The sequence below is a fragment of the Antechinus flavipes genome, chromosome 2, assembly GCF_016432865.1.
Source record: "Antechinus flavipes isolate AdamAnt ecotype Samford, QLD, Australia chromosome 2, AdamAnt_v2, whole genome shotgun sequence".
NCBI lineage: Eukaryota > Metazoa > Chordata > Mammalia > Dasyuromorphia > Dasyuridae > Antechinus > Antechinus flavipes.
Genome location: NC_067399.1, coordinates 615,250,717 through 615,278,239, shown reverse-complemented (window position 1 = coordinate 615,278,239; position 27,523 = coordinate 615,250,717). Strand labels below are relative to the sequence as shown.

At 44.4% G+C, this 27,523-nt stretch overlaps 1 protein-coding gene across 5 annotated transcripts in view; it reads left to right on the top strand.

The window, feature by feature from the left end:
* The first annotated feature begins 1,234 nt into the window (after positions 1–1,234).
* HPS1 (HPS1 biogenesis of lysosomal organelles complex 3 subunit 1) overlaps positions 1,235–27,523 on the top strand; it is a 29,981-nt gene continuing 3,692 nt past the window's right edge. The window contains exons 1-18 of one of the 5 annotated variants that reach the window (XM_051981830.1): positions 1,235–1,281; positions 2,922–3,014; positions 5,194–5,310; positions 8,746–8,883; positions 9,392–9,534; positions 11,157–11,265; positions 11,961–12,121; positions 12,894–12,993; positions 13,242–13,349; positions 13,715–13,784; positions 16,131–16,198; positions 17,203–17,370; positions 17,472–17,651; positions 19,009–19,070; positions 19,583–19,717; positions 19,801–19,866; positions 21,275–21,419; positions 23,392–23,505. In XM_051981830.1, coding sequence (XP_051837790.1) covers positions 5,194–5,310; positions 8,746–8,883; positions 9,392–9,534; positions 11,157–11,265; positions 11,961–12,121; positions 12,894–12,993; positions 13,242–13,349; positions 13,715–13,784; positions 16,131–16,198; positions 17,203–17,370; positions 17,472–17,651; positions 19,009–19,070; positions 19,583–19,717; positions 19,801–19,866; positions 21,275–21,419; positions 23,392–23,505 — 1,884 coding nt within the window. In that variant the 5' untranslated portion in view covers positions 1,235–1,281; positions 2,922–3,014. The other 4 variants (XR_007951167.1, XM_051981831.1, XM_051981833.1 and 1 more) reach the window with 4 other exon arrangements.

Here is a 27,523-nt window from a genome sequence, read left to right as displayed (position 1 = left end):
TTTGCTCACGGCTGGCCTTTCTCATAGAGCCAGACTGGAGGAGGACAGGGGTGCAGGGAAAGTGACTTACACAGCACATTGGGAGAACGGGATCTTGCGGCTCGTTGTGGGGTAGCTCACCGTGGGAGTCACTATTTGCTGCTGGCAGTAGAAACCCTCCTAGGAATGTGTCAGGGGTGGAGGAGCTCCAAGACTACAGTGTTCTTACTCCTTCCTTAGGCAAGGAGACGAGTATGGAAATAGATTTGAGGAAAGATACAATCCGACCTTTTCTTTTGATGATATAAAAAAATCCAAGTTCGCACATATAAGTAGCCCAGTCAGGATGTGACCTCAGTTTCAAATCCAGTTCTTTTGCTCAGATAAACTGCAGGACAGAGGCAGAAAACGGGGCTGAGCGCCATCCAAGCCCGTGCACCTCAGGGGTCATTCCCCACTCCCCTAATCCCCCGGGCTTCCTTCAAGTCGCCGCAAATATCTCCCTTCTACACGGCGGTCTTCTCTCCGGGCAGCTGCGGAGGTATCCCGTGCGAACAGAACTGTTTGTTTCTTCCATTACAGCGTGGCTCTGGGAAGCAGGACGAGCTTTCACCCCTTTTTGTGTCGTGGGTGATCCACCTGAGGATACGTGGGGAGCGTTTAATAACTGCTGATTAAGGGAACCTGGGTGGCTACTTATCAGCTCAGGGAACTTCCCTGGAAATTCTGCTCGGGTGAAACGTTCTACTTCTAGGAGAAGGGGTTGGGGGCTGGAAGGGCGCTTGAGGACCCTCCGACCCAGGCCCCTCCCTCCCTCACCAGCCCCAACCAGAAGCCAGGACGGCCAGTCACCCCGGGCCCGGAGTCTCTCTGGCGCAGGGCCGGCAATGGATGCCCCCCACCCGCGGCCACTCACGGGGCCTGCCGACTCCATCTCTCCCAAGGCCTTATTCTGAAAATGCCCATTACGGACCCGGGGCCTCTGCTTGGGTTGAAAGCTCTCTTCGAGGAGGAGCTGTGGGCGGCCGACAGCTGGGGGTCACTTCCCCTCCGCCTCGGCTTTCTCCCTGTGGAGCTACCACGGGATCAGCGCCTACGGCCCGGCAGCTTCTCCCAGCTTCACACTTCCCGCCCTGCGCTTGCTCGCCAGCCACGCGGTCCTCGGCTGTCCCGGCCGCGCGCAGCGGCCGCCCCGGGAGGGGCGGGGCGGGGCGGGTCACGTGGCCCGCCGCGGCGTCACGCGCTCGCTGCCGGATGCCAGCCTGGCCGGGCCGCGGGAGCCGCTGTAGCGCCTACGTCCGGGTACGTGCGTCCCTGCCCTTCCCCCCTCGCTTTCTCCTGTTCTCCCGTAGGGCTCGGGGCTACGCGAGGGGCTGCTCGGGCGCTCGGGCGGGGGCGGGGCAGAGACCAGGCGGACGGACACGTGGACACAGACGCACGGAGGAGACACAGATACAGGTGGACAGACAGACAGACAAGTCAGGCGGCAGATCCAAGCAGAGAGCAGGCAGAGCCCCGGGTCCTGGGCGCAAAGTCAGCCCGTAACGATGCTGGAGAGTCCGAAAGGGGAGATAGACAGAGGGCCCGAGGCGGGGGCCCCGAGGGCTCCCCCACTCCCGGGAGGTCAGCTTCCTCCTGCAGCCTCCCCGCTGTGAGCCTTGCAGGCGCCCCTCAGATGGCAATGTGCTCGAGGCCCCTGCACCTCCCAGAGCATCCCCTGCCTCCGGCAGCGCTGCCCAGCTGCCCTTTCTTATATCTCTTCTGTATTGATCCTGTGTGCGCTTGGAGATTATTTCCCCAGGTACACGAATGTTCCCTGAAGGCAGGGACCTGTCCGGTTTTTGGTCACTGCCCCCAGCTCAGCGCCTGGCATGGAGTAAGCACTCAATGATTGAATGATGGATGGTGTGAAAGGATTCATCTTAAGAGTCGGTATCTGAGTAATAGCAGGCGGGAGGCCTGCCTGGGCTCCCAAATTCCCAGGGCTCTCATTTCCTGTTCTTAAAAATAGCGGGGTTTAAACTGGATGGTTACTAAAATCTCTTTCAGCTTTGATGTTCAGAGACACATTGTAGAGAAGTAAGAAGAATTGGTGAGGAAGAATGGATAATTGGAGAGAAAACCGAGGTCTCTTAATCCAGACAATAAAAATGGACTCTCTGGTCCATCCATCAATCAGTTAATTTCTTTTGTAATAGCTAATTTATAGCAGATGCCTTCAAAATTTTAAGCTATCCCGACTTTTGGAATACCCAGCTTTTTAAAATTTGCAAAGCACTTTACATCTATTGGTGCATTTGATTCTTAGAACAATCTTGTGCAGTAAGTGCTATTATCAGCCCTTTTTCAAAATGAGAAAACGGAGAAGTTAAATTTCTTCCCCAGCTTCACACAGGTTATAAGAGCCTGAAGAAGGTAGAAAGCTTTAGCATCCTCAAAAGATAGGAGACATCAAATAGCAGAGGATGGGAACCCCAGAGATGTGGAGAAGTTGTGATGAACAATGTTAGTTCCCATGCCAATGATTAATCAGTCCCCAGAGTAAGAAGAAATTAAGGTGATCTTGAGGGGCTAGGAAGCTGAAAGGAAGCCCTCCATTCTGGGACCACTCATGAAATTCTGAAAATAGGAAACACACACACACATACACACACACACACTTTAATCCAAGCAGCCTGGACTCAGTTGTATGTCTGAACCCAGAAGCATTGATTAAGCAAATCCAAAAGTTTTTCTTTGACAGGACCCACTTGTCTACACATCCTCTCCAGTCCCTGCTCTGTTCTGTTTAGGCCTAAAATAGAGAAACTGAGAATGAAATATACTGGTTTTTCTTTGTGTTGTGGCCACTTCACAGTCCATTGACTCAAAGAGAATGATTAGGTACTTAATAAAATGCTTATTAGCTAATCAGGTAATTGTTAATATGTTTATAACCACAGGCCTTCACCACCTGAGTGAGATGACTGCCCAGCCTGTATAATCAGTTTATAGAACTTTCTCCTTCTTAGAGGACAACTTCCATCCTCTTCAAGGTAAAACTGAGATCCTGTTTGAAATCCTGCCCTGGAGGAATGGACTCTTACTGGAAGTCAAGTCTAACTGTGCTGGGGGCATGAGAAAGTAATCAGTCTGTTACCTAGGGGAAAACCTCTTTCTCCTCCTTTCTGGTCATGGCCAGTCTGTCTCTGTCTCTTGGTCCAGCTCCCTAGGTATTTAGAGCACTCATCACCTGAAGATTGGCCTCCAGGTGATGTGTTGGGGGAGGGTTTTGGCCACAGCAACTCAAGAAACCCATCTCCAAAAGCACCACATGACTCATTTGTAGCACAGTGGATATGATGTTGGATATGGCTTCAGAGGAAGAGCTGGGTACAAAACTAGCCTCAGATACTACTTGAATGACCCTGGGCAAATCAGTCAATCACTGTCCTCTTCAGTTGCCTCATCTGTAAAATGGGGATATTAACAGCATCTTCCAGAGTTGTGGGGATTAAATGAGAGAATATTTGTAACACGTTTTACAAACCTTAAAATGCTTTACAAATTCTAGCTGTTATTATTTTACATGGCAGAATATGTAATGTTAATAATAATAATATAATAAGATAGGGTTCAGGGAAAATTCCAGACCAAGTCTCTTTAATAAAATTTGAGATCAGTTTCATCTGGGAAGTTCAAGGAAAAGTTTACGAAGGAAGCATATTTAAGCTGAGCCTTGAAGGAAGAAGCAAAGATGAAAAGGGAGGATTTTTTTTTGTTGTTGTTAGCAGGAGGGATTGCACAAAAACATGGAGGTAGGAAATAGCCTGCTGTGTACATTAGAATAGAGACTAAAGGATGGCCTAGCAGAGGTAATGCTGTGTTTGATATCATGAAAACAAGAGTTTAAATCCTGCCTTATATACTTATTAGCAGTTTGATATTGGGCAAATCACACCACCTTTCTGTGCCTCAGTGTCCTTTCCTGTACAATGTGGGGGATTGGACATGATGGCCTCCAAGGCCCTATCTGCAATTCTGTATATGTGAAAGTAGTTTAAGCATATAGAAGAAGACAAGAATTGTGCCCCAGAATGACATGGTGGGAAGGGGCCCAAGAAGCCCTCCCTTCTAACCCTTACTTTGCCGGGAATCTCCATCGTTAAACTGCATTAAGCCAGATTCTAGAGAGTTCCACCAGGCTAATGAGATGATTTTGTGCCATGCATTGTGTGTGCTAGGCTAAGGATGCAGAGACAGAGAATGAAACACAAGAACACAGATTAAACATCGAGAGAAGAAACACCAGAAGGGTACAGGGTTACTCAGACCTAGGTCATTTGGGAGGGAAGGAGGGGATCAGGAGAGGCTCCAAGTGGAAAATGGAGGATAAAGAGGGTATATTCTGATTATGGGGGGCAGCTCAGAGAAGTGGATAGAGCTGATTTTAAAGTGGGGGAAATCTGGATTCAAATTCCACCTGTGATCCTGGGCAAGGCATTGATTAGCTCTTTGTTGTCAGAAAGGCAGCATTCTTAAGTCCCTCATATGTTGATTGCTTTTGATAAAGAAAATTTATCTGCTGGAGCTGAGATTTCATTTCATCCAGTTTTGTTTTGTTTTGTTATTTTAAAAAAGGTAATAAGGAGCTACTGAAATTGTGAACTTGATTTGGTCAGACTTATACTTTTAGAAGATGATTTGGAAGATAATGGCAATTCTAGGAAAAATAGATTGATTTGGAGCAATTGATTTTTATTTTCTTGTGGGGTTTTTAGTTTAGGTTTTTTGTCTTCTTGACCTTTCTGTTGTTTTTTAAAAGCTCTTTCTGAATGCTAATGATCACTTGGGTGGGAAGAGATGAGTTACAAAGATAAATAAGAGGCAGTCCAAGCTGATGACACTGACATGGTTTATTTTAGGGAATTTTCAGAATCTCATTTGCTTGCTCTCTGTTTTTTATTTAAATTTGGTATTGTCTGGAGGCAGAAAGATGGAGTGGGTGATTTCTCACAATCCCTTTCAGTTTTCAAATCTTTGATTCTCTAGAGGGCTGCCTGCTGGACTCTCACCTTTCTTTCTCCATGTTTGTGACTTCATTCACCCCGGGTTTTGGTGGGATGTCTTCTTCACAAGGTGACTAGAGCCCCACTTTTGGCAGCTGTCTTCCAGGCATGAGCTGTCCAGGAGCCAGGTTGTCCTGAAAACCTGCCCTTTGTCTCTCCCTGGCAGATGAAGTGTGTGCTGGTGGCCACCGAGGGGGCCGAGGTCCTGTTCTACTGGACCGACCAGGAGTTCGAAGAGAATCTCTGGCAGAAGTTCGGTCTGTCAGAGAAGAGAAAAGCAGAGGTAAGAGCTAGGGGTGGACCAAGTGCTGGCCACAAGACGAGAGGCCTTCCATCTTCCGGCGAGCCCGGCACGGGCAGAGTCATTTCCTGTGGTAGCCACTCTTCCTCCACAGAGAGTGTGGCAGATTAACAGCAAGCACAGTGGTCTTTGTTTCTGTCACTTAGAAGTAGTTTAGAAGTAGACTCTTCTACTTACTCTGTGTGTGTTTGTGTGTGTGTGTATGTGTGTATGTGTGTGTGTGTGAAAGAGAGAGAGACTTTGGACAAGGGACTTAGACTCCTGTCTTTTTTTTCCTTTTTTCGATGAGGCATTTGAGGTAAATGACTTGCTCAGGGTCACACAGCCAGGAAGTGTTAAGTGTCTGGGGTCAGATTTGAGTTCAGATCCTCCTGACTCCAAGTCTGGGGCTTTACCCACTCACTGCACCATCGAGTTGCCTCTATTCCTGTCTTGAGGTGAGGTTTCTCATCTCCAAAATGGACATATTAAAATTTTCCTTCAGTTTCCTCCTCTCTAAAATGAGCATGACAACAAGTATACCACCTCCCTCACAGCCAGAGGCTCCGTGAATTGAGCTCAGGAAGACCAAGAGTCAGATCTGAACTTCAGATGCTTCCCAGCTGGGTGACCCTGGACAAGTCACTTAAACATAGAATGCCTTAGTTTTCTCATCTATGAAATGGAGGTAATTAATGATAGTTCTTCTTTGTCAGAATTGGTGTGAGGATGAAATGAAATAACGTTTGTAAAGGTTGGCAGGAGGTAGGTACTTTAAAAATGCTTAGGAGGCTCTATCTAGAACTCATGACCTGGGGTCATAAACACCTGAATTCATATCCTACCTCAGACACCATCTGTACAACCTTGTTCAAGTCACTTGACTTCTCTGCCTCAGTTTTCTTATCTGTAAAATAGTATTAATAATGGCATCAATCTCCCAGGATTGTTGGAATAAAATAAGGTGATTTTTATATGCTAATGATTATTTTTAATCCTGATCATAATATAGAAACATGTACTATTCTCTTTTCCTGTATATCCCATATCCGTGTCCTTAGAAAGAACCAGAATTCTATTGGAATTAAAACAACTTAAATCACTAATCAAGCCATGATGATTCCTATTTAATAATGTATTTTTTTTCTTACAAAAAAAGGTAATTGTCCTTGTTTTTCATATTTAAGTTCTTAACTTCACAACTCAGAAAAGAAAGATTTGTTCATGGAGGTCACTGAGAGGCAAATAATCTCCTCTTCAAAAATCAATTATGGTTATTAGTGGCATTTCCCTGTGAAATTTGATACAATCATCTTCATCAAATACTTCATCTTAACTGCAAATTATTTTATTGTGAATTTTTCATTAGCTAGTGTAATTATTTTAAAAAGACAAACATTTTACCTATTTTAGTTTTAATAGTAAAATGCAGAGGTTTCTTGTATTGTTATTGTTGTTATACATCCTAATTGAGTACAAGCATCCTGAGAGCAGGGCCTATCTTGCCTTTCTGTTTATGTCCTCAGTTCATCATAGGCAATTAATCAATACTTGTTTATTAGTTGATTGTTTTTGGTTTGTTTCTTTCTATAAAGTAGCAAAATATAAAGAGCATATTAGACCTGGGTTCTAGTTCTGCTTATTCCCATATTAGTTGTATAATGTTGAACAGATTAATTTACTACTCTGTGTCTCAATTTCATGATCTATACTATTGGGTTGTGTACTTCACAATATTAACGTAGTAACAAATAAAAATAAATGTATATTTGTCCACTAAGCACTAAGAAATATGTAACTGTCAGTTGTTGCTTTCAGCAAAGATAATATAAAGCTTAAAGTATTAGCTTATTTCTTCCTCTTATTTATTATACAGGCTAAGAATAAAATAGACTTTCTTGCATTTTCAGTTCCCAAATGATTTTTCTATTTAGAAGAGTCTAAGGAAAGAAGGCATTAAGCTTTAATAACTTAAAACTGCACTAAGACATTTGGGATTTCTTCTTTGTATGCATATATGTGCACACACACATTTATTTTCTAGTTGGTATTCCAAAGATGTGATGTTATTGCAAGAAATAGGATAAGTATTGAATCTTTATGCACAGGGAACTCCCAGATGAGGAAACTCTCTGTCTACTAATACAGCTTAGCACTTCCTCTGCAACTCAGAATCTTAGCATTACCTAGCTTATTAGTTCAGTGTTTTGCCCAGTCATCCAGACATTCATTCCAAATGGTACGACTTGAATGGAAGTCTTTATAGCTTTTCGACCAGAGCTCTTTCTTCCGTTCCTATGGTGTGCCTCAATTATTGTTATTAGGCATATTATTATTGCATTCTTACACCCATCACCAGTTCTTCTGTAGCATTTAAGCAAAGTCTGCTACTGAGCACAAAGAACCTGTCAAGACAATAAGTTGGCAATAAATAGTGCCTGCTCCATTTGCATTTTTAATGCCCGTAAATTATCTCTGCCGCTGCACATTTCTCTTTCCAAGATGAGGCTTCATTCTGTTCCATGTTGGCCTGTTAATTGTATGAACTCAAACCCACTGCTTTTTTAATGTATTACAGGCCCATTGATTGAGACCTAGATAGCCCCTTAATGATCCCTGAGAGGAAACAGACCCAGGGGAAAAAAAAAAAATCACACATCCCACAAGTACTGAGTGTTATAGAATAAATTAGAACTCAGATCTTCTGGCTGCAGAAATAAGGATTTTTCTGCTGCACTGCTGGTTGATGGCAGAGCTAGGCAGTGAACCTGGTTCTCCTCACTTCTGGGCTAGCCTTCTATCTACTCTTCCCCCTGCCGTAAGGGGACTCCTGGTTTGGCTGATTTTGTATAAAGCGGCCTCCTTACTGATTCCATATAATCTAAAGAAACGCTCTTGAAAACCCCTGTAAAATCCCTGACTGGGCTTTCTTGTGACCTTCTCCCAAATGCTGTAGAATTAGGAGATGCAAAACATATTTCATGACCATATCTCAATATCTAGAATCTTAGAAAAACTAAAAAAATCCAATTGACTTTTTGATCCAATTTTTGTCCATCCTGATGAGGAACTGTGGTTTCATCAATAAAGTGCTGGGAGTGGAACCACAAAGATCTGGACACCAGTCTGGCCTTAGATGATTTCACCTAAGTCTTAGTGCCATTGATCTAGAGCAGGGCCTCAGAATCCATCTCCTTGTACAGGAGGGAGAAAGTGAAGCCGTGAGAGATGAAATGCTTTGCCCACAGTCACAAAGGTCTGTGGATGGCACAGGGAAGAACTAAACTCTAATCCACTGCCCTTCCCCGGGCACCTGGGAATGATCCTTTGCTTTCTAGGGTGGATTAGAGAGACTTACTCCAGAGAAAGTGCTTCAAGCAGCCGGCATGCTGAGGAGCTCTTGGGCATTTCTGAGGGGTCTCCTTGTCTCCCCTCCAGCTCCCTGCTTTGGAGGACCGCCTCAGCACGCTTTTTGCCCCCATGATCGTCTCCTGCATGACGATGCTAGAGAAGCTCTCAGACACCTACACCTGCTTCTTGGCTGAGAAGAGCAACCATCTGTATGTCCTTCACCTGGTAAGCATGCTGCCCCAAGGCTCTGCCCCCTGGGGAATCGGGATGGAGATGTCCTAGCTGTGAGCCCCGAGATTACCTTAGAGGCAGACTACAGAGAAGGGACTGACACTCAAAAAGGTACATCGGAGTGCCTTTTCAGGATGCTGAGGAAGGACAGGGTGGTGGCTCAGATGGGGCAAGCGAAAGACACGCAGGCGTTAGCCCTTCAGGAATCAATCAACCATTTATTAATCAGCTCCTCTGTGTTTGGCACTGTACTAGACACTGGGCTACCAATTAATCAACCAAATTGCTATCAGTTGTCTACTATGTATGCTCAGCACTAATTGCCTTCTCTATATTAGGTACTGTGCTACAAGAGGCATTTATTAAGCATTTACTGTGTGCCAGGTGCTGAGGACACAAAGACAAAAACATGATAATCCCTGCCCTCAAGAGCCCTAATGGGGGGGGAGGGGAAGAGGGTTGAGAGGAGATGAGGTTCAGAGTCACTTGATTGTGCTTACAGTTTGGTGAATGCTTATTTATCGCCATCAATGGTGACGGCACGGAGAGTGAGGACGACCTGCGCCGGAAGTTGTATGTTCTGAAGCATCTGTTTGAGATGCACTTTGGACTGGTCACCCTGGACAGCCATCTCATCAGGAAGGAGTAAGTCTCCCTTTTAGGGGGAAGGATGTGCTTTGGAGAATACCCTGGGCTTTGGAATTGACCTGAATTAACTCTGTTGAAAAGAGCCAAGTCCATCAGAGTTGATCATCACAAAGTCTTATTTTGGTTATGTTCAATGATCTCCTGGTTCTGCTCACTTCACTCAGCATCAGTGCATGGAAATCTCTCCAGGCCTCTCTGAAATCATCCTGCTGTTTGTTTCTTACAGAAAAATAATATTCCGTAACATTCATATACTATAATTTATTCAGCCATTCTCCAACTGATGGGCACCCATTCAGTTTCTAGTTCCTTGCTGCTACATTTTTACATGTGTGGGTCCTTTTCCCTTTTTATGATCTCTTTGGGATAATACTGTATTCCTGTAGTGACACTACTGCATCAGCGGATATGCACAGTTTGATACCCTTTGGACATAGTTCCAAATTCCTCTCCAGAATGGTTGGATCAGTTCATAACTCTACCAATAATGTATCAGCGTCTCTGTTTTCCTGCATTCTCTCCAACATTTATCATTATCTTTTCCTGTCATCTTAGCTAATCTGAGAGGTGTATAGTGGTTCCTCAGAGTTGTCTTAATTTGTGTTTCTTTAATCAGTAGTGATTTAGAGCATTTTTTTTCATATGACTAGAAATGGCTTTCATTTCTTCATCTGAAAATTATCTGTTCATATTCTTTGACCATTTATCATTTGGAGAATGACTTGTATTCCTAGAAATTTGAGTCAATTCTTTATATATTTTAGAAATGAAGTTTTTATCAGAACCCTTGGATATAAAAAAATTTTTTCCCAGTTTTCTGCTTCCCTTCTAATCTAGGCTACTTTGGTTTTGTTTGTACAAAACCTTTTTCATTTAATATAATCAAAATATCCATTTTTGCATTTCATGATTTTCTCTAGTTCTTCTTTGGCCATAAATTCTTTTCTTCTTCACAGATCTGAGAGGTGAACTATCCCTTGTCTTCCTAATTTGCTTATAGTATCACCCTTAATATCTAAATCATGAACCTGTTTAGACCTCAACCTTGGTATGGATTGTTAGGTGTTGGTCAGTACCTAGTTTCTGCCATACTATTTTCCAAATTTCCCAGCATTTTTGTAAAATAGGAAGTTCTAGAATAAAGTTTTTAAATGCATAAAATACATTTGGCAAAGAAACAAATTATATTGAAATGTCATTATCAAAATATTTTTTCAAAAGATAAATTTACATTCCCAGGTTAAGAACCTACCTAGACAAAGAAATCATGATATGTGTCTGTGAGAGGAAGGGAGTTGAAGGAAGGAAGGAAGGAGGGAGGGAGGGTGGGTGGAGAAAGAGAACATGGGCATCTTTCTGTATGAGTCCCATATCTGTGTGCTTTTGTTTATTTGGAGAGCTAGAAGCTTGCCCGTCCTTCCTGTCTGTGAGCTCTGCCCTATTCCTATCTTTGTGTGTCATTATTTCTTTCTCTGCTGAGATGGGGCTGGGGGTGAAGAAGGGGAAACAGGGGTGTATTTTCCCTTTATTTACTGAATGGATCTGGTCATTTAGGATTTGGTTGAGCTTATAACTGAACTAGTTCCTTCTTCTCACCCCTGCCTTTGGCTGCCTTCTAGGCTCCGGCCTTCAGACCTGCAGAAGCGCACTCAAGTGTGGGCCCTCTTCCAGAGTCTGCTCCATACGTACAGCCGTCTCCGAGACCAAGAGCAGAGCTTTATGGTGGAGGTACCTTCTGCGGGGCCCTGAGGTGAAGGTGGGAGAAGCAGTGAGTCCTGCCCTGAATTTTGTGCTTGGAGATTCTAGATAATCAGCCCACCCCATAGGTCATGGGAACACCATCTGAGGAGAGCAAGAGATATTGATGGACCCAAAAAATGGCAGAAATCCCCAATCTCAGCTCTTCAGTGGGTGTTGGACCCTGGCTACCAGCAAGCTCCTGGGAAAGATGGCAGCCTCTGGAGTATGAGAGCCTTGATTTAACATTATAGGGACTTTAGAGGCCATTTTATAGATAAGGAAACTGAGTCAGGGGAAGGTCAAGAAATTCCCCCTGTCAAGTCCACAGCTAGACAGTGTCTGAGGCAAGTCTTTCTGACTCCTGCGTTCCCATCCTTATTAAGCATGGGTGCTGCTGGGCCAGCTAGTAGCTGCTCTCTCCATGGAGGTGGTTCCCTTTATAGAGTAGCCCAAGCCAAGCCAGGGTCCTGAAGTCCAGATCAGACTCCTAAATCTCCATTTTCCCTCCTTTGTGGGTCTTCCTGAGGCCCACCATGGGCCTGGCTTCCTGAAGTAGGCTCTGGGGTGGGACACGGCTCGGCTGTCCCCAGGATGGCTGCTCTCGCGCCCCGCTGCGTCATGGGTTGCAGGTGATGATCAGTGTCATATCTTGGTGTTTCTTTACCATTCCTTTCCCCGGATAGGCCATCGAGAGGCTAATCCACTCCCAACTCTGTGAACTGTGTATCGAGACCCTGGAAGAACATGTTGTTCACTACATCAATACCCGCACTGAGCATGGCGGTGAAGAGGTGCTCCATGCCTTCCTGCTTGCCCACACCAAGCTGCTGGCCTTCTACTCCACGTGAGCCCTGCACCTCTCTGCCAACACAGAGACAGATTCACAACTTGGTCCCTGGCCTCCCACCCTCTGCTCAGAACTTCCTCTGCCCCCAGGCCAGTTCTTGACTTCCTGGCTCCAGGAAGCCTTTCCTGATGGCCCCCACTGCCCTGTTCCTTCCCAGTACCTCGCATCAGCCCTTGCTTAGAAAGTCTTGTGTCTTATTTGTTGTGTCACATACAAAAGTCACAGAATTTAGGGGGTCCTTATTATTAACTAAGCTTAAAGGACTTCAGTAGCATTTCAAAATTTTCTAAAAGTAACCTCACAAAAATCTTGTGAGGTAATTACTCGACATTTTTATTACTCACATTTTACAAAAGAGGGAACCGAGGCTCGTGTGGTTAAGTGGCTTGCCCAGGGTCTTAGAACAAGTGTCAAAGGCCATTTGAACTTAAATCTTGTTTATTCCAAGTCTGGTCCTCTATCCACTTCTCCATCATTACACACAAGAAAATCACGAGCTCTTTGAAGTTTGTCCATGTCTTATCTTGATTGCATGGTCTGCAGTTTGTTTTTGTATTTTTAATCTTTATGTTAACTAGCCATGGCAGTTCTCAGTCTCAGTGCAAGTGATGTTATCCAGGAGAGAGCCCCCAGACCTTCCATCCTACACTCGTATTGTCCATACTTGTCCCTCCATGGAGCTCCTCAGCACTCGATCTGTGACCCATTTGAAGGAAGCAGCATCCCGTGGGCCCTTCCTAACTTGTTGACTCTCTCCCTGTGTCTGCAGCCATCACGCCAGTCCCCTGCGCTCAGCAGATCTCCTCTCCCTCCTTCTCGTGGTGCAGGACCTATACCCCAGTGACTTCTCAGCAGACGAGAACACCAAGGTTGCCAGTCAATCCCTTGGGATGTAGCCTTTGCCAAAGACTGTTGAACAGAAAATTGGCTTGGGATTAGGGGTCCCTGGCTGAAAGGCGGATGGGAAGGGAAGGAAGGAGAAGAAGGAAGGGAAGGGAGTTGTGTATAACTCTCCTGCTCTCTGTCCGAGTATAAGAAGTGCTGGAACGAATGATGCAAAAGCCAGACATATCCCCTACTTAGCTTACCCATCAGCCTCTATCTCAATTTCCTGTAGACTTCCCAAGGAAAGACATCCCATCAGAGACGCAGCAACAGCCAGAGCATTCCCGTGCAGCAGACGAGAAGCCCACGTTCGCCCGCCAGGACGAGTTCAGAGGAGACGGTGGGTGCAGAGGCTATGGGGGACGTCTCTGGAGCATCAGAACCCCAGGCACCCGTTTCAAGTCACTCTGCTTTATAAACTTCCGCTACGCATAAGAGAGTGAGGGCTGGGCCAGGGGCTGCGAGGGAGTCTGGGTCCCCCAGACTTGTGGCTCTCTTGGGTTTGGAGGTCCTGAGCTGCGCAGAGCTATGCTAGCTGGGCGTCTGCGCTAATTCTGCATCACTGCGAGCCTCCATGTTTGGGGAGGGGCACAGCAGGCCAGGTCAGAAATGGAGCAAGGCAGAGCTTCCATGCCAGTCAGTAGTGGGGTTGGTCCCATAAAGCACCTGGTTTTTGAGCCCTTGCTGGCTCCTTTTTTCTTACAGGACACAGACAGTCTCTCCATGCCCGAGGAATACTACACTCCAGCCCCCTCCCCGAGAGAACCGAACGCAGGTAAGACCTAGAGCCGGAGGGCAGAGAAAGAAGCCAGAAGGCCAGCTTGGCAATGGCAGCTCAGTTCATACCCTGAAACTTATAGCTGCCTGGGTGCCGAAAAGTCGGTCTGAATCACTGCACACTTGCACCTCCTGAAGGGAAGTAAGGCCAGAAGGCAGAGAGGTGAGTCTTCGCATAGCCCAGGCCCTTCCTCCTCTGGGGAAGGGGAGAGAGCCTGCCCTGAGCCGGATTCAGGAGACGGGTTTGAGTCCCAGCTCTGCCAGAAATGCTCTCCATGGCCATGGCCAGACAGCTTCCTCCCTCAGGCCGTGTCCTCACTCTGAAAGGAGGGGATTGGGTAAAGGGGAGGGCTGTTTGTCTCAGCACAGCTGACCATCCCGGCGGCCACACGGCCTTGGGCCCTGCGTCCGCTGCTGCACGGACCACGACACCTGCCTTTGGGGTGGCTGCGGGAGGCCGCAAGCCTCTCTCCGGTGCTCGCGTTTCTCTTTCAGCCTCTGCCAAGGGGCCCGCCCTGGGGCTTTGCTCCCCTTGTCCGTGCTTCTTGGGCTGCCTTGCTTCCATCTCAAGGCCTTCGGTCCTTAGCCCTCCCCGGCTGTGCCTCTCCAGCTGGATCCCTCATTCTCAGCCTACGGGAGCTAGAGTGTGTGTGAAAAGCAACACTCAGTCTTCTTGGTCTAAAGGCAGCAAGCCCTGAGGAGAGTTTCAGCTCGCGAGCCATGGCAACTTCCCCAGCTCTTCCTTCCCCCTGCCCCCACCTCCTCTGGCTACCATGAAAGAAGCTTTGGGCCTCAGAATTCCTGGACTGCTTTGCGCTCGTAGGTGTTTGCAAATGTCTCTTAGGATCCTTGCCCTTTCTGTGGAAGACTGCTTTCCTTCATGGCTTGTTTGTCAAGGTCTGAACAGGCTCTCCATTCATGACAGGCCTGGGGGACTTTGACCATTTCCTCCCAATAGCTCACAGCCTTCCCAGTAAAACAGATGCCTTTTCAAAGCTTCTTCTAAAGTCTCATCTCTCCTCCCCTTTTCTCCCCCCCAGATCATCAGCAATCTGAACCCGTTCAGCCTTGCTCTGTGGGTCTTAGAAGTTTTCTCTCCTAATGCTCTTGCTGTTAAATGAGAAGGTTGGGCGCTAGGACCCCCAAGGGCCTTCCAGCTCTAACTTCTTCAGGAAGACTCTCTTCTTTTTCTTCCCCCAACTCTTAGGTCTCTCTGCTTATCTCGGCCCACCCTGTGGGCAATACCCCCATCCCTCTGAGCCTCTGTTTCGTCATCTTAGAGGCAGCGGGGCTGATTGGCTAGAGCAGAGGAAGACTTGGCTTCTGATCCCTCTCCTTCAGGGTTTCTGTTCCCTTATCCCTAAAACCAGGCCCTTGAAGGGCTCAAGCACAAATTGGAGGGTTGATCTCAGTCAGAGAAAAGGCCTTTTACCATCAGAGTTTGGAGCAAAGGAAGAGAGAGCATAGAGGCATTTTGAGGCATACAATGAGAAGAGTGAAGTCACACCATGACCTCTGTTTTCTTCAGAAAAGGAGGTGAGGTCTTTTGCAATGAAGGCTCAAAAACCCATTTTACAGTATGTAAAAGTCTCTAACTTTCAGAGAAATTATTTCCAGAAGTTCACACGTCAAGACACCCTGTTGTATGTTGTGGTTATAGGCAGTGAAAGCAGGAGAAAATACACTGAGACACATACACAGCAAGCTACTTTTAATACTTTGTTCAGATACAATCTTTATGAAATAGATTTATTTGCAAACTGGCTTGTGTTCTGAACCGTTTACAACATTGTATAAAAAAAGACATCTACATCATCCCTGCCCTTGTGGCCACTGGGTAAATATAGGAAAGAATGAGAATGGGCGCAAGGAGATGAGCTATGGGAAAGGGATTCCAAGGTGAGGAGGAGGAGGAGGGATGATAGAGAAGCTGTGCTCCTGCTTAGAGCCCCCGTACCACAAAACCTGTACTTAGCTACGTCTTGGGTCTTACTGGAGTCACTTCCCTGTAGAAGGGTGCATGCTCAAGCTCTGAGGATGTATTTCCTCACACTAACTCACCAAGTGCTTTTGTTGTGGAGACTTATAGGGAGCAAAAGGAAATATGGTCTGAACTCCAGGGAATCCCACCACACTTTCTGGTAATGGTTAGGGCTGAGCTCTTGAAACCCCAAGAGTAAGGTAGCCTTTTCTGCCCATTTGAACAAGGGCCCCTTTGCCTGTGCCAGATGCTCTGGTTGTTGCCCTCATTAACCAGTTTCTCTGCTCGAGTGACTGTCAGTCTGGGCTATCCTTTGATATCCTTTGTTGGGGGGCACAACATGCATTTCTTTGTCCATCACAGGAAGCATGGTCTGGCCAGAGGGTGGAACTCCACCAGTTGGGGGAGATGCCGAAGCTGCCTTTGTCCTGGTGAGTTCCTGTTGGGGTTTGAATGAGCTTAAAGGCCTGGGACTTCAGTGGGCCCTTGGGGACAGCCTAGCATGAAGACTTAGGTACCAAAAATGGTCCCTTCTTTCCCCTACACAACTCTGTGTCTTCCTCTTCTTCTAATAGAATGCACCCACATTGCCAAAGTCCATTCATCGGGGTCTGTGGGTGAGGGGGTTAAACCTGGGACAAATTCCTGTCCTCGGCCTGACTCAGCCTGGCAAAGCACTGGTGCCAGTTTCTTGGTGGGTACAGCACTGGACTTGGGGTCAGGGTTACCTGGCTCATGTACTTAATTGTCTGTGAGATGCTGGGCAAATCACTTAACCTCTCAGTCCTATAAAATGGGTGGATGGAGGCCATAACCTCTTAAGGATGCTTCTGGTCTTAAATCCCTGATCTTTTGAATCTCTGTTATTCATATGATGAATTCATTGTTCCCAAGAGCTAAGGGGCATGCTTCCTCAGCTTGTCTTTTAACAGATCTTAAAGAGGTTCCATCAAAAGTTGAGGTTCAGTATGACTTCCTGGTTCAAGCCCCCCACTAGTTGGGGTCACTTATACTCCTTGTGTCCTAGTTTCTCCACTTGCACAATTAATTATTTTTTTGAGATTCTGAAGAACTGAGAGAATAGCCTTGAACTATGTTACTTTAAATATTTTAATTTTACAATTAAGCACTTAATTTTAAGTTATTTCAATGTTCTGGAGAGATAAGAGACTGTGCACAGCTCTTCCACATTTTCCAGTCTTCTCCTCTTTGCTTGTCCTATTTCCCTATCCATCTCACCTCATTCTCCCACCTCCCCTTCTCGGTCTCTTTGCCAGACTGTGAGGCAGAGTGGATGTCCAGAAATCAGAAAGAACAGGACAGTTGTCCTGGGAGCTGAGCCGTTTGGATCTGCAGATGATTTTCTCCACACAGAGGGAAGGTCTGATCTTCTCTCCACACCCGTCTCACTCACGTCTCTGTCTTCCTGCATTAGGTAGCAGAGGACACCTTGCAAACATTGGTCCCCCCTTCTCCTGCACCTTCCAATCCCAGGAGGATTTTCCTTGATGCCACGTTAAAGGAGAGTCGTTGTGTTATGATGCCCCACACCATGTACTGCCTGCCTCTCTGGCCGGGCATCTCCATGGTGCTTCTGACCAAGGTAAGAGCTTGGCCTGCTTGAGCGCTCCCGTGGGCCTGACCCCTGCTGGGGGCAAGGGCTTCTTTTGGGTAGACCCCTGGCCCACTGATTTCTCCCCACAGAGCCCCAGCTGCCACATGGCCCTCTCCCTTTACCAACTCCTGGACGAGTTTTCAGTACTAGAGAAGAAACTGAAAGAAAGGCAGGAAGCAGGGAGTGCCCTTCGTTCCCAGCCCCTTCTGGGGGACTTGCGCCAGAGGATGGACAAGTTTGTGAAGAATCGAGGTGGACAAGATATTCAGGTCAGGCTGAAACCTCGTAGGGAATCAGAGCCAAAGTTCTTCCCCTTGGGAAGAATGGAAGCACTCTTGTGCTCCTTGGAGATACCTATAAGAAAGTCTGAGGGAAATGCAAAACTTTTGCTTAAAACATTAAACCCTCGGGTTAAGGAATAAGATTTTATTAATTAGTCTGGTTAACAGGATTATCATAAATTCCAGACATGACTCACCAATTATCAAATAATTTAAAATTCAGTTTGCATGTATTTTTTAGCTTAATATCATATGTGCTCTATGTGATGATACTGTGTTTCAATTACTTGGACTTTTTAAAAATTTGGTTCAATCTCTTTAATTAAAAAAAGTCTATTCTCTCTTCATTCCATCTTTCTCCTTTGGAAAAAAAAAAGGAAAAAACAATACCATTATCACAAATATGCATTGTCAAGCAAACAGATTCCTGCCTTGGCCACATCTAAAAGTACATATCTCGGTCTTTATCATCCCTCTGTCAGGAGGTAGATGGGTGGAGGGTATGTTTTATTGGAGCCCTCTGGAATCATGATTGGTCCATTCACATCCATTTATCAAAAACCATTCTCAGAAAACTAACTATAATCTGTGATCTGGCCCTTGAGGAGACTCTAGTCTTGTCATGAAAGTTCTTTCCATACACACCAGAATTCCCATTCATTACAATGTGCACCAGCAGTAGTATATACACACTCTACTATAGAGAAGGAAGAAAAAAGGGAACATCAGGACAGGCTGGGGAAGTGGAGAAAACATCTTGGAGATTATGACCTTTGAATTGAGGCTTTGAAAGATGGTAGGAGCGAGACCAGGAGGAAAGGGAGGTCATCTAAGGTGAGGGTGGCAGTGTGGTGCCCTTGCACCTAGTAATTATTTAATAATTAATGGATTGAATGGAAGTCAACCATGGAACTGGGCAGAGGAGGGCTATGCATGACATGCTTTGGGAAAGGTAAAAAGACTTGCCAGGTTGAAAAAGAGAATGTGACCAGGAATGTGGGGAATAAAAATGGCGGAGGCCAGGTGGAGCCAGGGTAGAGAGTGAATGAAGTGATAGAAGTTTGGGCTTTGTTCCTTTGGCAGTGGGATGGTTGATTGGGAATTTGTAAGGCAAAAATGAATTGGAGCAGGAGGAAGTAAAGAATTAGGAATATTAAAACAGCTGAGTGTTTGATGATTCGGGAGGCATTTCAGGATCTTGTTGTGCCTCTGGGCCAACATCCTGAATGTGCATTAGAATTGTATTAGGTGGACAAAAGTTCTGGCTCATAGGATGGTTTAGGAGGTGTTTCTGGTGTTTACTGACTCGAGGCTAATTCTGCACCCCCCATTATCCTCTTTTCAGAGCTCCTGGCTGGAATTTAAGAACAAGGTTTTCTCCAGAAGTGATCAAGGGTCATATCTGGAGTAAGTACAGGCAGTAGAGGAAATGAATTGGGGGCTGAGAGCAAGGTAAATGGGAGGGAATGGTAATGGAACCATTGGATGGGATGACTTCGAAGATTCGTCATTGCTCTGATTCTCCAATTCTAAAATGACAGAAAGGAGCTTTGAGGAGCTCGGTAAACTGATGGCAAGAAAGAGAATTCCCTGAAGAGAATATGATCAAGGAAGAGAGTACCTTGGGGAGGCCGGGGCTCCTGTGTGTGGGAGAGGGGCTAGCCAAGAAAACCAGGCACAGAAGAACTAGGGGAAAGAGGAGACTTGTGTACTCAGCATCAGCCTCTCAGTCCCCAGCCACCATCCTCCCTTCTGAGGTCACTCTCCACACTGGATGTGCCCTGGACTCTCCTCCCATTGCAGTGTAGGCCTCCAGAGGGCAGGGGCTGTATTTAGCCTTTCTTTGCATCTGTAGCACTTCGCAGAGTGCACTGGGCAAGTGCTCATGGGAACTTGCTGATTGAGTCCTTGATTGTCAGGATCATCCAGGCCTGTGCAAAGGTAAAGCGGCAGCTGTGCTCCATGTACCGAGTCTACTTCCTGAGCCTAGCCCCTGGAGGGGGAGGGCCCTGTCTCCCCCAGAACCTACAGAACCACGTCCAGAATGTCATCCAGTAAGTAGGAATGGTTTGGGGAGGTGCCTTGGCTGGTGCTTCCGGCCACACTCTTCACCTGTGCTTCTGCTTTCCTCTGTCAGAGACATGCTGATGGACTGGAAGGACTTTCTGATGGTGAAGATTCAGAGAAACAACACTTTGGTGTCATATCCTGTCTAAGTAAGGGGGAACCAGGGAAGAAGCGCCATGTTTATGGCATTTCTTTCATTTATTCTCTCAGAGGAGCCTCCAGGTTTTAAATGACACTGTGTACATGGCCTTTTCTCATTATCCCACTCAAATTCAACAAGCATGTTTTAAGTGCTTCCTCACTCACAGCACTAATTGCTGGCCATACGGGGAAAACCTAAAACGTTCTTTGCCCTCAAGCAGCTTACCCCCAAGCAGTGAGATAACCTGTATGTACATAATGGGCATTTATTAGATATGTGCAAAACAAATATTAGGTAAACTTAGCAGAAAGAAGACCTGAATTTGAATCCTGCCTCAGATACTTAAAAGTAAAATACTTACACACATACATATATAAAATGTAGATAATGTGGATTATATGTATGTCTTGAGTAGTGTGGGTATATATTAAGTATATATGTAGAGACATTGAGAAATTGAATATATATGGAAAGAGAATATTGAGTAGGTATACATATAAATATACATATGTGTCTATTTATGATTATTGAATATATTTGTTGTTGCTTAGTCATTTTTTAGTCATATCTGACTCTGTGATTCCATTTGGGGTTTTCTTTCCAGAGATAATGAAGGGTTTTGCCATTTCCTTCTCTGGCTCATTTTGCAGTTGAGGAAATGGAGGCCACCAGGGTTAATTGACTTATCCAGGATCACACAGCTACTAAGTGTCTGAGGTCTGTTTTAAACTCAGGTCCTCCTTTCTCCAGGTCTCTGTTTGCTGGGACACATGACTGTCCCCACTGAGAATATTACATAGATATATCCATGTAATATATAGGTAAAGATGTGTATGTATACACCCACAGACATACTCCATATTATTAGCAGCTGGGAAGAGGCCATGAAGAAAGACCTTACTAGAATGTCATTTTTGAGCCAACGGTAGCAAATGGGCAGAGGTGAGGAGGGGGAGCCCGAGGGCCTGGTGGAGACCAGGGCACAAGGTCTCTGGTTATTCACTCCAGGGAACATCAGACATTTCCCTGTCTTTTTGGTGTGAGAAGTTTTAGGAAGACAAACCCTTCGGAGAGCATCCCTCATATAAAGGGCCAAGAACTAAAGGAGCCTGGGGGAGGCTTCTGGTTCCAGCTCTTCATTCCTAGAGAAGGGAGCAGAGGCCGAGGAAGGGGAGTGATGTTCATTTTCCCACATTCTGTCCCTTGGGAGTGGCAGCAGCTTTAGACTGTGCCATCCTGGATCGCAGGGCCCGGTTTGCCTTTCTTTTTATCCCAGCAGATGAAAGACAGACCTGAGAGCCCCTGTCTCCTCCCACCCTTGGTGATGGCCCAGTGAGTAGAGGATTTTTCCTGGGATTGTCCCTGGGGCCAGGACTAGAACCTCCTTAACTCTGGCCTTCACTTACCTGGAAGACTTCCCAGGGTTAGTGCATTTCATCTATGTGGATCGCATGACAGGGCAGATGATGGCCCCCTCCCTCAACATCACAGAGGAAATGACCTCAGAGCTGGGCAAGGGACCCTTGGCTGCCTTCATCAAAACCAAGGTAACCCCAATGGCTTCTCACTCTCTATTGCTGCTCCTGAATATCAGAAATCCTGCCTGGGGTGGCCACTATTCAGTTCCTCAGCATCTGGGGGGGGGGGGGGGGGGGGGGGGGAGAGGAGGGAAGGGGAAATTAGCCATGGAAACAGCCTCATGCTAGACATGAAGGACTGTAAATATCTAGCCTGTTGTGTGGACAGGACGGTCACACCCAAGCTCAAGGCCGGTCCCTGCTGAGGGCCCCCAACACTTTCCCCCACCTCCACAACTTTGCACCAGCAAGCTAGCTCCATCCTCACATCTAAATGCAGCCTTCCCTGAGCCTCCCCACGACTTGTGCTCTCCCCCTCAAACTACTTTACTTATCTACATTGTACTGATTTGTATTTATTCCCTTCGTACTTACTCTGTATATAAAGAGGAACCCTAGAGGAGTGGGGAGAGAGGAAGGGAGGGAATAAGCACTTAGGTAGCACCTGCTGTATGCCAAGCTCTGTCTTAAGCACTTTACTAATGTGATCTCATTTGATCCTTACAATAGCCCTGGGAGGCAGCTGCTATTATTATCTCTGTTTTACAGCTGAGGAAAATGGGGCAGAGAGAGCTTAAGAGACATGCCCAGGGTTACACAGTTAGGAAGTATTTAAAGGCAAACTTGAACTCAGATCTTCCTGACTCTAGTATTGGCCCTCTGTCTCTGGGCCACCAGATCTAGTGAATAGAGAGCTGTCCTTAAAGCTAAGAAGAGGAGCTGGGTTCTAATCCTAGCTTATATAGTAGCTTAATGATATTAGAGGAAGAACTAAACTTCTCTCTACCTCAGTTACCTCATTTGGCGACCATGACCTCTGGGCAGCATCCAAACAATCAGAGCTTCCCTAGTCAAGACAGCCTTACTGGAGCTTTGGTCTCCCTCATTGGAGATCTTCAGATCAATACCTGAGAGGTGCTAGCAGGAAAAGAATAACTAAAGACAGATTGATTTTAGTATAGATTTTCACATGATCTTTACAGGTGTTTGTTGGATTGGATTTCAGGAGGTATATTCCATTGGGTTTCTTTGTAAGTTTTTGTTCAGTATCCTGATTCAGAAGAAGCTCTTTCATGATGACTTATTCCTCTGTCGTGCATTTCTCCTACATGTAGTTACACTTTATAGTAATAGCAGCAAACATCCTTGCAAACATGCATCTCCTCTCAGAGATATAGCAGCTGGCCGGTACTGTCCCCACCAGGGCCATCTCATCTCTGATGGCCACTGCCACAGCCAAGCATGTATCATTAAGACAAAAGCAGCCAGGTGGTGTGATGGACAGAGCCTGAGGCTTAAAAGTTCAGATCTTCCCTTCTTCCCCTCCCTTGTACCACTTCCTAGTGCTTCTTTCAGCCTTAGTGTCCTCAGTCTTTAGATAGCAGCTACTTATTGTCAGGCTCAGGCGAGATAATCCATGTCAAGCACTTTGTAAAACTTTAAGCACAACATCAGTGTTAGAGATGATGATGGGGGTAGGAAAAGTGATGATGATGATGATGCGAGATCACTCATTCTCTGAACTGGGCCAGGATCTAGAACCTCAAGGCAATTATGGGCCACAGTGGGTCAGCTGGCCCTACCCACACTAACTAGTTTCTTCCGTTTCAGAGGTGACCCATGATTTCTTGGTATCTAACTTCCTGGAATATGATCAGGAGTGATCACAGTTGATCCTTTGTAGTTATAAATAATATGCCACTTTAAAATGTCACTTAATGTACATATTTTTCATTTGTTGAGGTTTGCTAAAACCCAAATGACTCATTAAAATAATGTCATTTTGTAAGAATTTTTTGGAATGATAAAAGCGAGAGAACAATTGAGACAAAAAAAAAAAAAAGAAAGAAAAAAAAAATCGAAAGCATCAGCTAAAAGAAGCCAGGACTAGGGAGGATTATGGTCCAAATTGGTCCATTGTCTCATTTCTCCTTTCCCACAGATCTGGGCTTTAGTTGCTCTGGCCCGACGATATCTCCAAAAGGGCTACACAACTCTAATGTTTCGAGACGGCGACTACTACTGCTCCTACTTCCTGTGGTTCGAGAATGAGTTGGTGTGTATACCCATGCCTCTAGGAACAGAAAAAAGATGTTTATGTAGCTATGTTAATGATGTTTTTTTCAAAACACTTTCCATTTTTGGTCTCATTTTAATTTCACAGTGGCCCTGGGAAAATGGAAAGGCGAGTTAGGTTATTTGAATTAGAGCATGGGGCTCATTAGGTCAAAATAGAGTATGCCCCCTTAGCTATGCTTTAAAAGGCTGCAATCTATGTCTCTGCTTCAACCCAGCTATCTCCCAAAACATGTCCTAAGTTAAGATTTGGGGGAGGAGGCAGGAGAAGCTGTACCCAGCTTCTTGCATGGATGAGTCATCCTCAGTACCAAAAAGGAACATTCAGAACAGAAACTACTGATGTCAGGTGACATCAGCTTCATAGATGAAAGATGGCATATCATTATTCCCCTTTTCAAGTATGTAATGTGAAGAATCACAAGATTAAGTTGTCCCAGCTTACTTTGTTAGTTAGGGGTAAATTTGAGACTCTTGACTTACCTGATCTACATTCTTTTCACAAGGCCACACTGCTTTCAGCAGTATTAAAATATCTGATGAGGTCTTACAGATATATTTTCCCTGCTTTCTTTTTCTATCACTTCCTTTTTCTAATTCTCCTTTTTTTCTGGCTTTTTTCTTTATTCATGTGCTGTTTTTTCTTTTTTTTCTAGCTCCCAAAGAGCCTTCACTTCAACCTCCAGCATTCACTTGAACCTGTTGTTGCTTCCATTATCCAAACTTTTTACTCACATCTGCCTTTCCTTTTCTATGCCAGTAACTACTGACTTTCCCCCCGACTATCCCCAACCACACAACAGGCATCTTTCCTGACTCCTTTCTCCCCTCCTGTCACAGGAGAGCTCTGGATCAATCAGTGCATAAGGTAATAGATGATAAAAAAAAAAAAATTACAAAAGAGATTGTAAAAGTTTTGGCATAATAACTGAGAAGTTGATTCTAAACCACCTTACTTTCATCTGCTCAAAACATCAGAAAATGTACCAAATAAGGTAAAGAAAGAAAAGAAAAATTCAATTCACATATCAAAATATTCCAGTCCAAATTACCTGAAACTATTCAACAACAGGAAAAAAATGAAAGTAAAATCTAGAAGGACTATTCCAAATTCTCAAATTCCTGCTTTATGTAGACCTTTACTTATTAGGGAGAAAGAAAAATTGTTAGAAAGGAAAGACAACAAATTTTTTAAATAGTATTTTTTTTCCAATTACATGTCAAGATAATTTTTAGCATTCATTTTTACAATATTTTTAGTTCCACATTTTTCTTCCTCTCCCTCTCCTCCCTTTTTCCTAAAAGTTCATATGCATTATATATATGCTGTAAAATATATTTCTATATTAGTCACAGTGGTGAAAAAAGAAACAAATTAAAAGGAAAAAAACATAAAAAACAATAAAGTGGAAAAAAATGTTTTGATCTGCATTCCTAGTCTATCAGTTCTTTATCTGGATAAGAATAGCATTTTCCTTCACGTCCATTGTAATCCACTTGTATTGCTAAGAAGAACAGTTATTCATAGTTGATTATCACATAATATTGCTGAAAGTCTTTCCAGGTTTTTCTGAAATCTGTCTCATTTTTTGTTGTTTAATAATATTCCTTTACATTCACATGCAACAGTTTATTCAGTCATTCCCCAATTGATGGGCATCCCCTCAGTTTCCAATATTTTACCACTACATAAAGGGTTGCTATAAATATTTTTGCACAGGTAGGTCCTTTTCCCTTTTATATGATCTCTTTGGGGTACAGTTCTAGTGGTATTGCTGGATCAAAGGGTAGGTTCATATCCTTTGACCATTTATCAATTGAGGGATTGGCTTATATTCTTATAAATTTGATTCAGTTCTCTATATATGAAAATGAGGCCTTTATCAAAGACATTTGCTGTACAAATTTGTTTCCCAGCTTTTTGCTTTCCTTCAAATCTTGGTTACATTGGTTTTATTTGTGCAAAAGCTTTTTAATTTCATAAAATCAAAATGTTCTAATTTACATTTGGTAATATTCTCTATCTCTTCTTTGGTCATGAACCTTTAACTCACTTAATTTCTCCTTTAAGAATTTGGATGCTATACCACTTGATATATATATATTTAGTATTGATATTACTCATCGTCTTTGGTACCTTTTAGCAAGATGAAATTTCCTTCCTTATCTCTTTTAATTAGTTCTATTTTTATTTTTATTTTGTCTGAGATCAGGATTGTTACCCCTCCTTTTTTTTTTTTTTTTTTACTTCAGCTGAAGCATGCATCCAGTCTTAACTTTACTCTATATGTATGCCTCTGTGTATATGCCTCTCTGCTTCAGGTATGTTTCCTGTAAATAATATTGTAGGATTATGGTTTTTGATCCATTCTGCTATTTACTTCTGTTTTATAGGAGAATTCATCCCATTCATCTTCACAGTTGTGATTACTGTGTATTTCACTCCACCCTATTTTTCCTCCTATTTGTTTTTTCTCTCCTTCCACTCCTTTCCTCCTCAACATTGTCTTGCTTCTGGCTGCCACTTCCCCTGCTCTGCCTTCTCTTCTGTCAGTCTCTTTTCCCTCTCCCCTCAACTTTTACTTAACTTTTCCTGTTATATAAGATAGATTTCTGTATTCAGCTGGTTGAACTTATTATTCTCTCTTTGGACCAATACTAATGAGAATAAGGTTCAAGTGATGTCCATCACCCACCCTTCTATCTTTCCCTCCACTATAATAGGTTTTTTGTTCCTCTTCATGTGAAATAATTTACCCTATTCTACTTTTTCCTTCTGTACACAGTGCATTGCTCTTTCTCATCCTTTAATTATTTCTTTATGGCATTCCCTCAAACCCACCTTATATCTGTACCCTTTTGTCTATGTATCTTCCTTCTAGCTACATTATTAGTGATATCATTTTAAAGAATTACAAGTATCATCTTCCTATGTAGGAATGTAAACACTTCAGATCCATTGAATCCCTTATACTTTCTTTTCCCTTTTCCTTTTGCGGCTTCTCTTGGTTCTTGATATCGATCAGATTTTTTTTTGTTCACTTCTGATCTTCTTCTTATGAAAGCTTGAAATCTTTCTATTTAATTGAATCACCATTTTTTTCCCTTGAAATATTGTGTTTAATTTCTTCAGTAGATGATTCTTGGTTGTACTATTAGCCCCTTTGCCGTCTAGACGATTATGTTCCATTACCTCTGATCCATTAATGTAGTAGTCTCTAAGTCCTGTATAATCTTTTGATTATGATTCCTTGATATTTGAATTGTTTCTTTCTGGCCACTTCCAGTGTTTTTTCCTGCAGTTTGGCTATAATGTTCCTTGAAATTTATTTTGGGATCTTTTTCCTGAGATGATTGGTGGATTCTTTCAATACTTATTTTGCCTTCTGGTTCCAGGATTTCAGGACAGTTTTCCTTGATGGTTTCTTGAAAGATACTGTCCAATTTTAATTATGGCTTTCAGGTAGTCCAATGATTCTGACATTGTCTCCCCTGGATCTATTTTCCATGTCAGTTTTTTTCCAGTAAGGTATCTTACATTTTTTTCTGTTTTTTCCATTCTTTTGAATGAAACCAGCTGAGGCTGGTGGGATGTTTCTATGTTTGCCAGGACAGTGATGTGACAGTCTGGACACTGGAGGCTTCCTGTTTGCCCACAGCTATACTGACACACATGGCAAGGCCTGCTGGCTGCCTGTTTGCTTAGGCTTGGAGTTTTGCTGAAGCATGTGCTGGTTCTCAGAACTGGAGTCTTACCATTCTCTTGGCTGTTTGGAGGCAGTTAGAGGGTCTTGCTGTTGGCATTTGCCTGCTCCACCACGCTGAGGCTCTGGATCTCTGAGGTGGGCTTGTTGCTGCCTTGCTGGGATGCTTTCTGTCCTGGACTGTGTTCCTTTTTTACCTGAGTAACACAGCCCTTTCTTGATGATCTTCCACCTTTCTTGGGCTAAGAGATTGTTTTACTCCATCTTTTTTTCTGGCTCTGCTATTCCAGAATT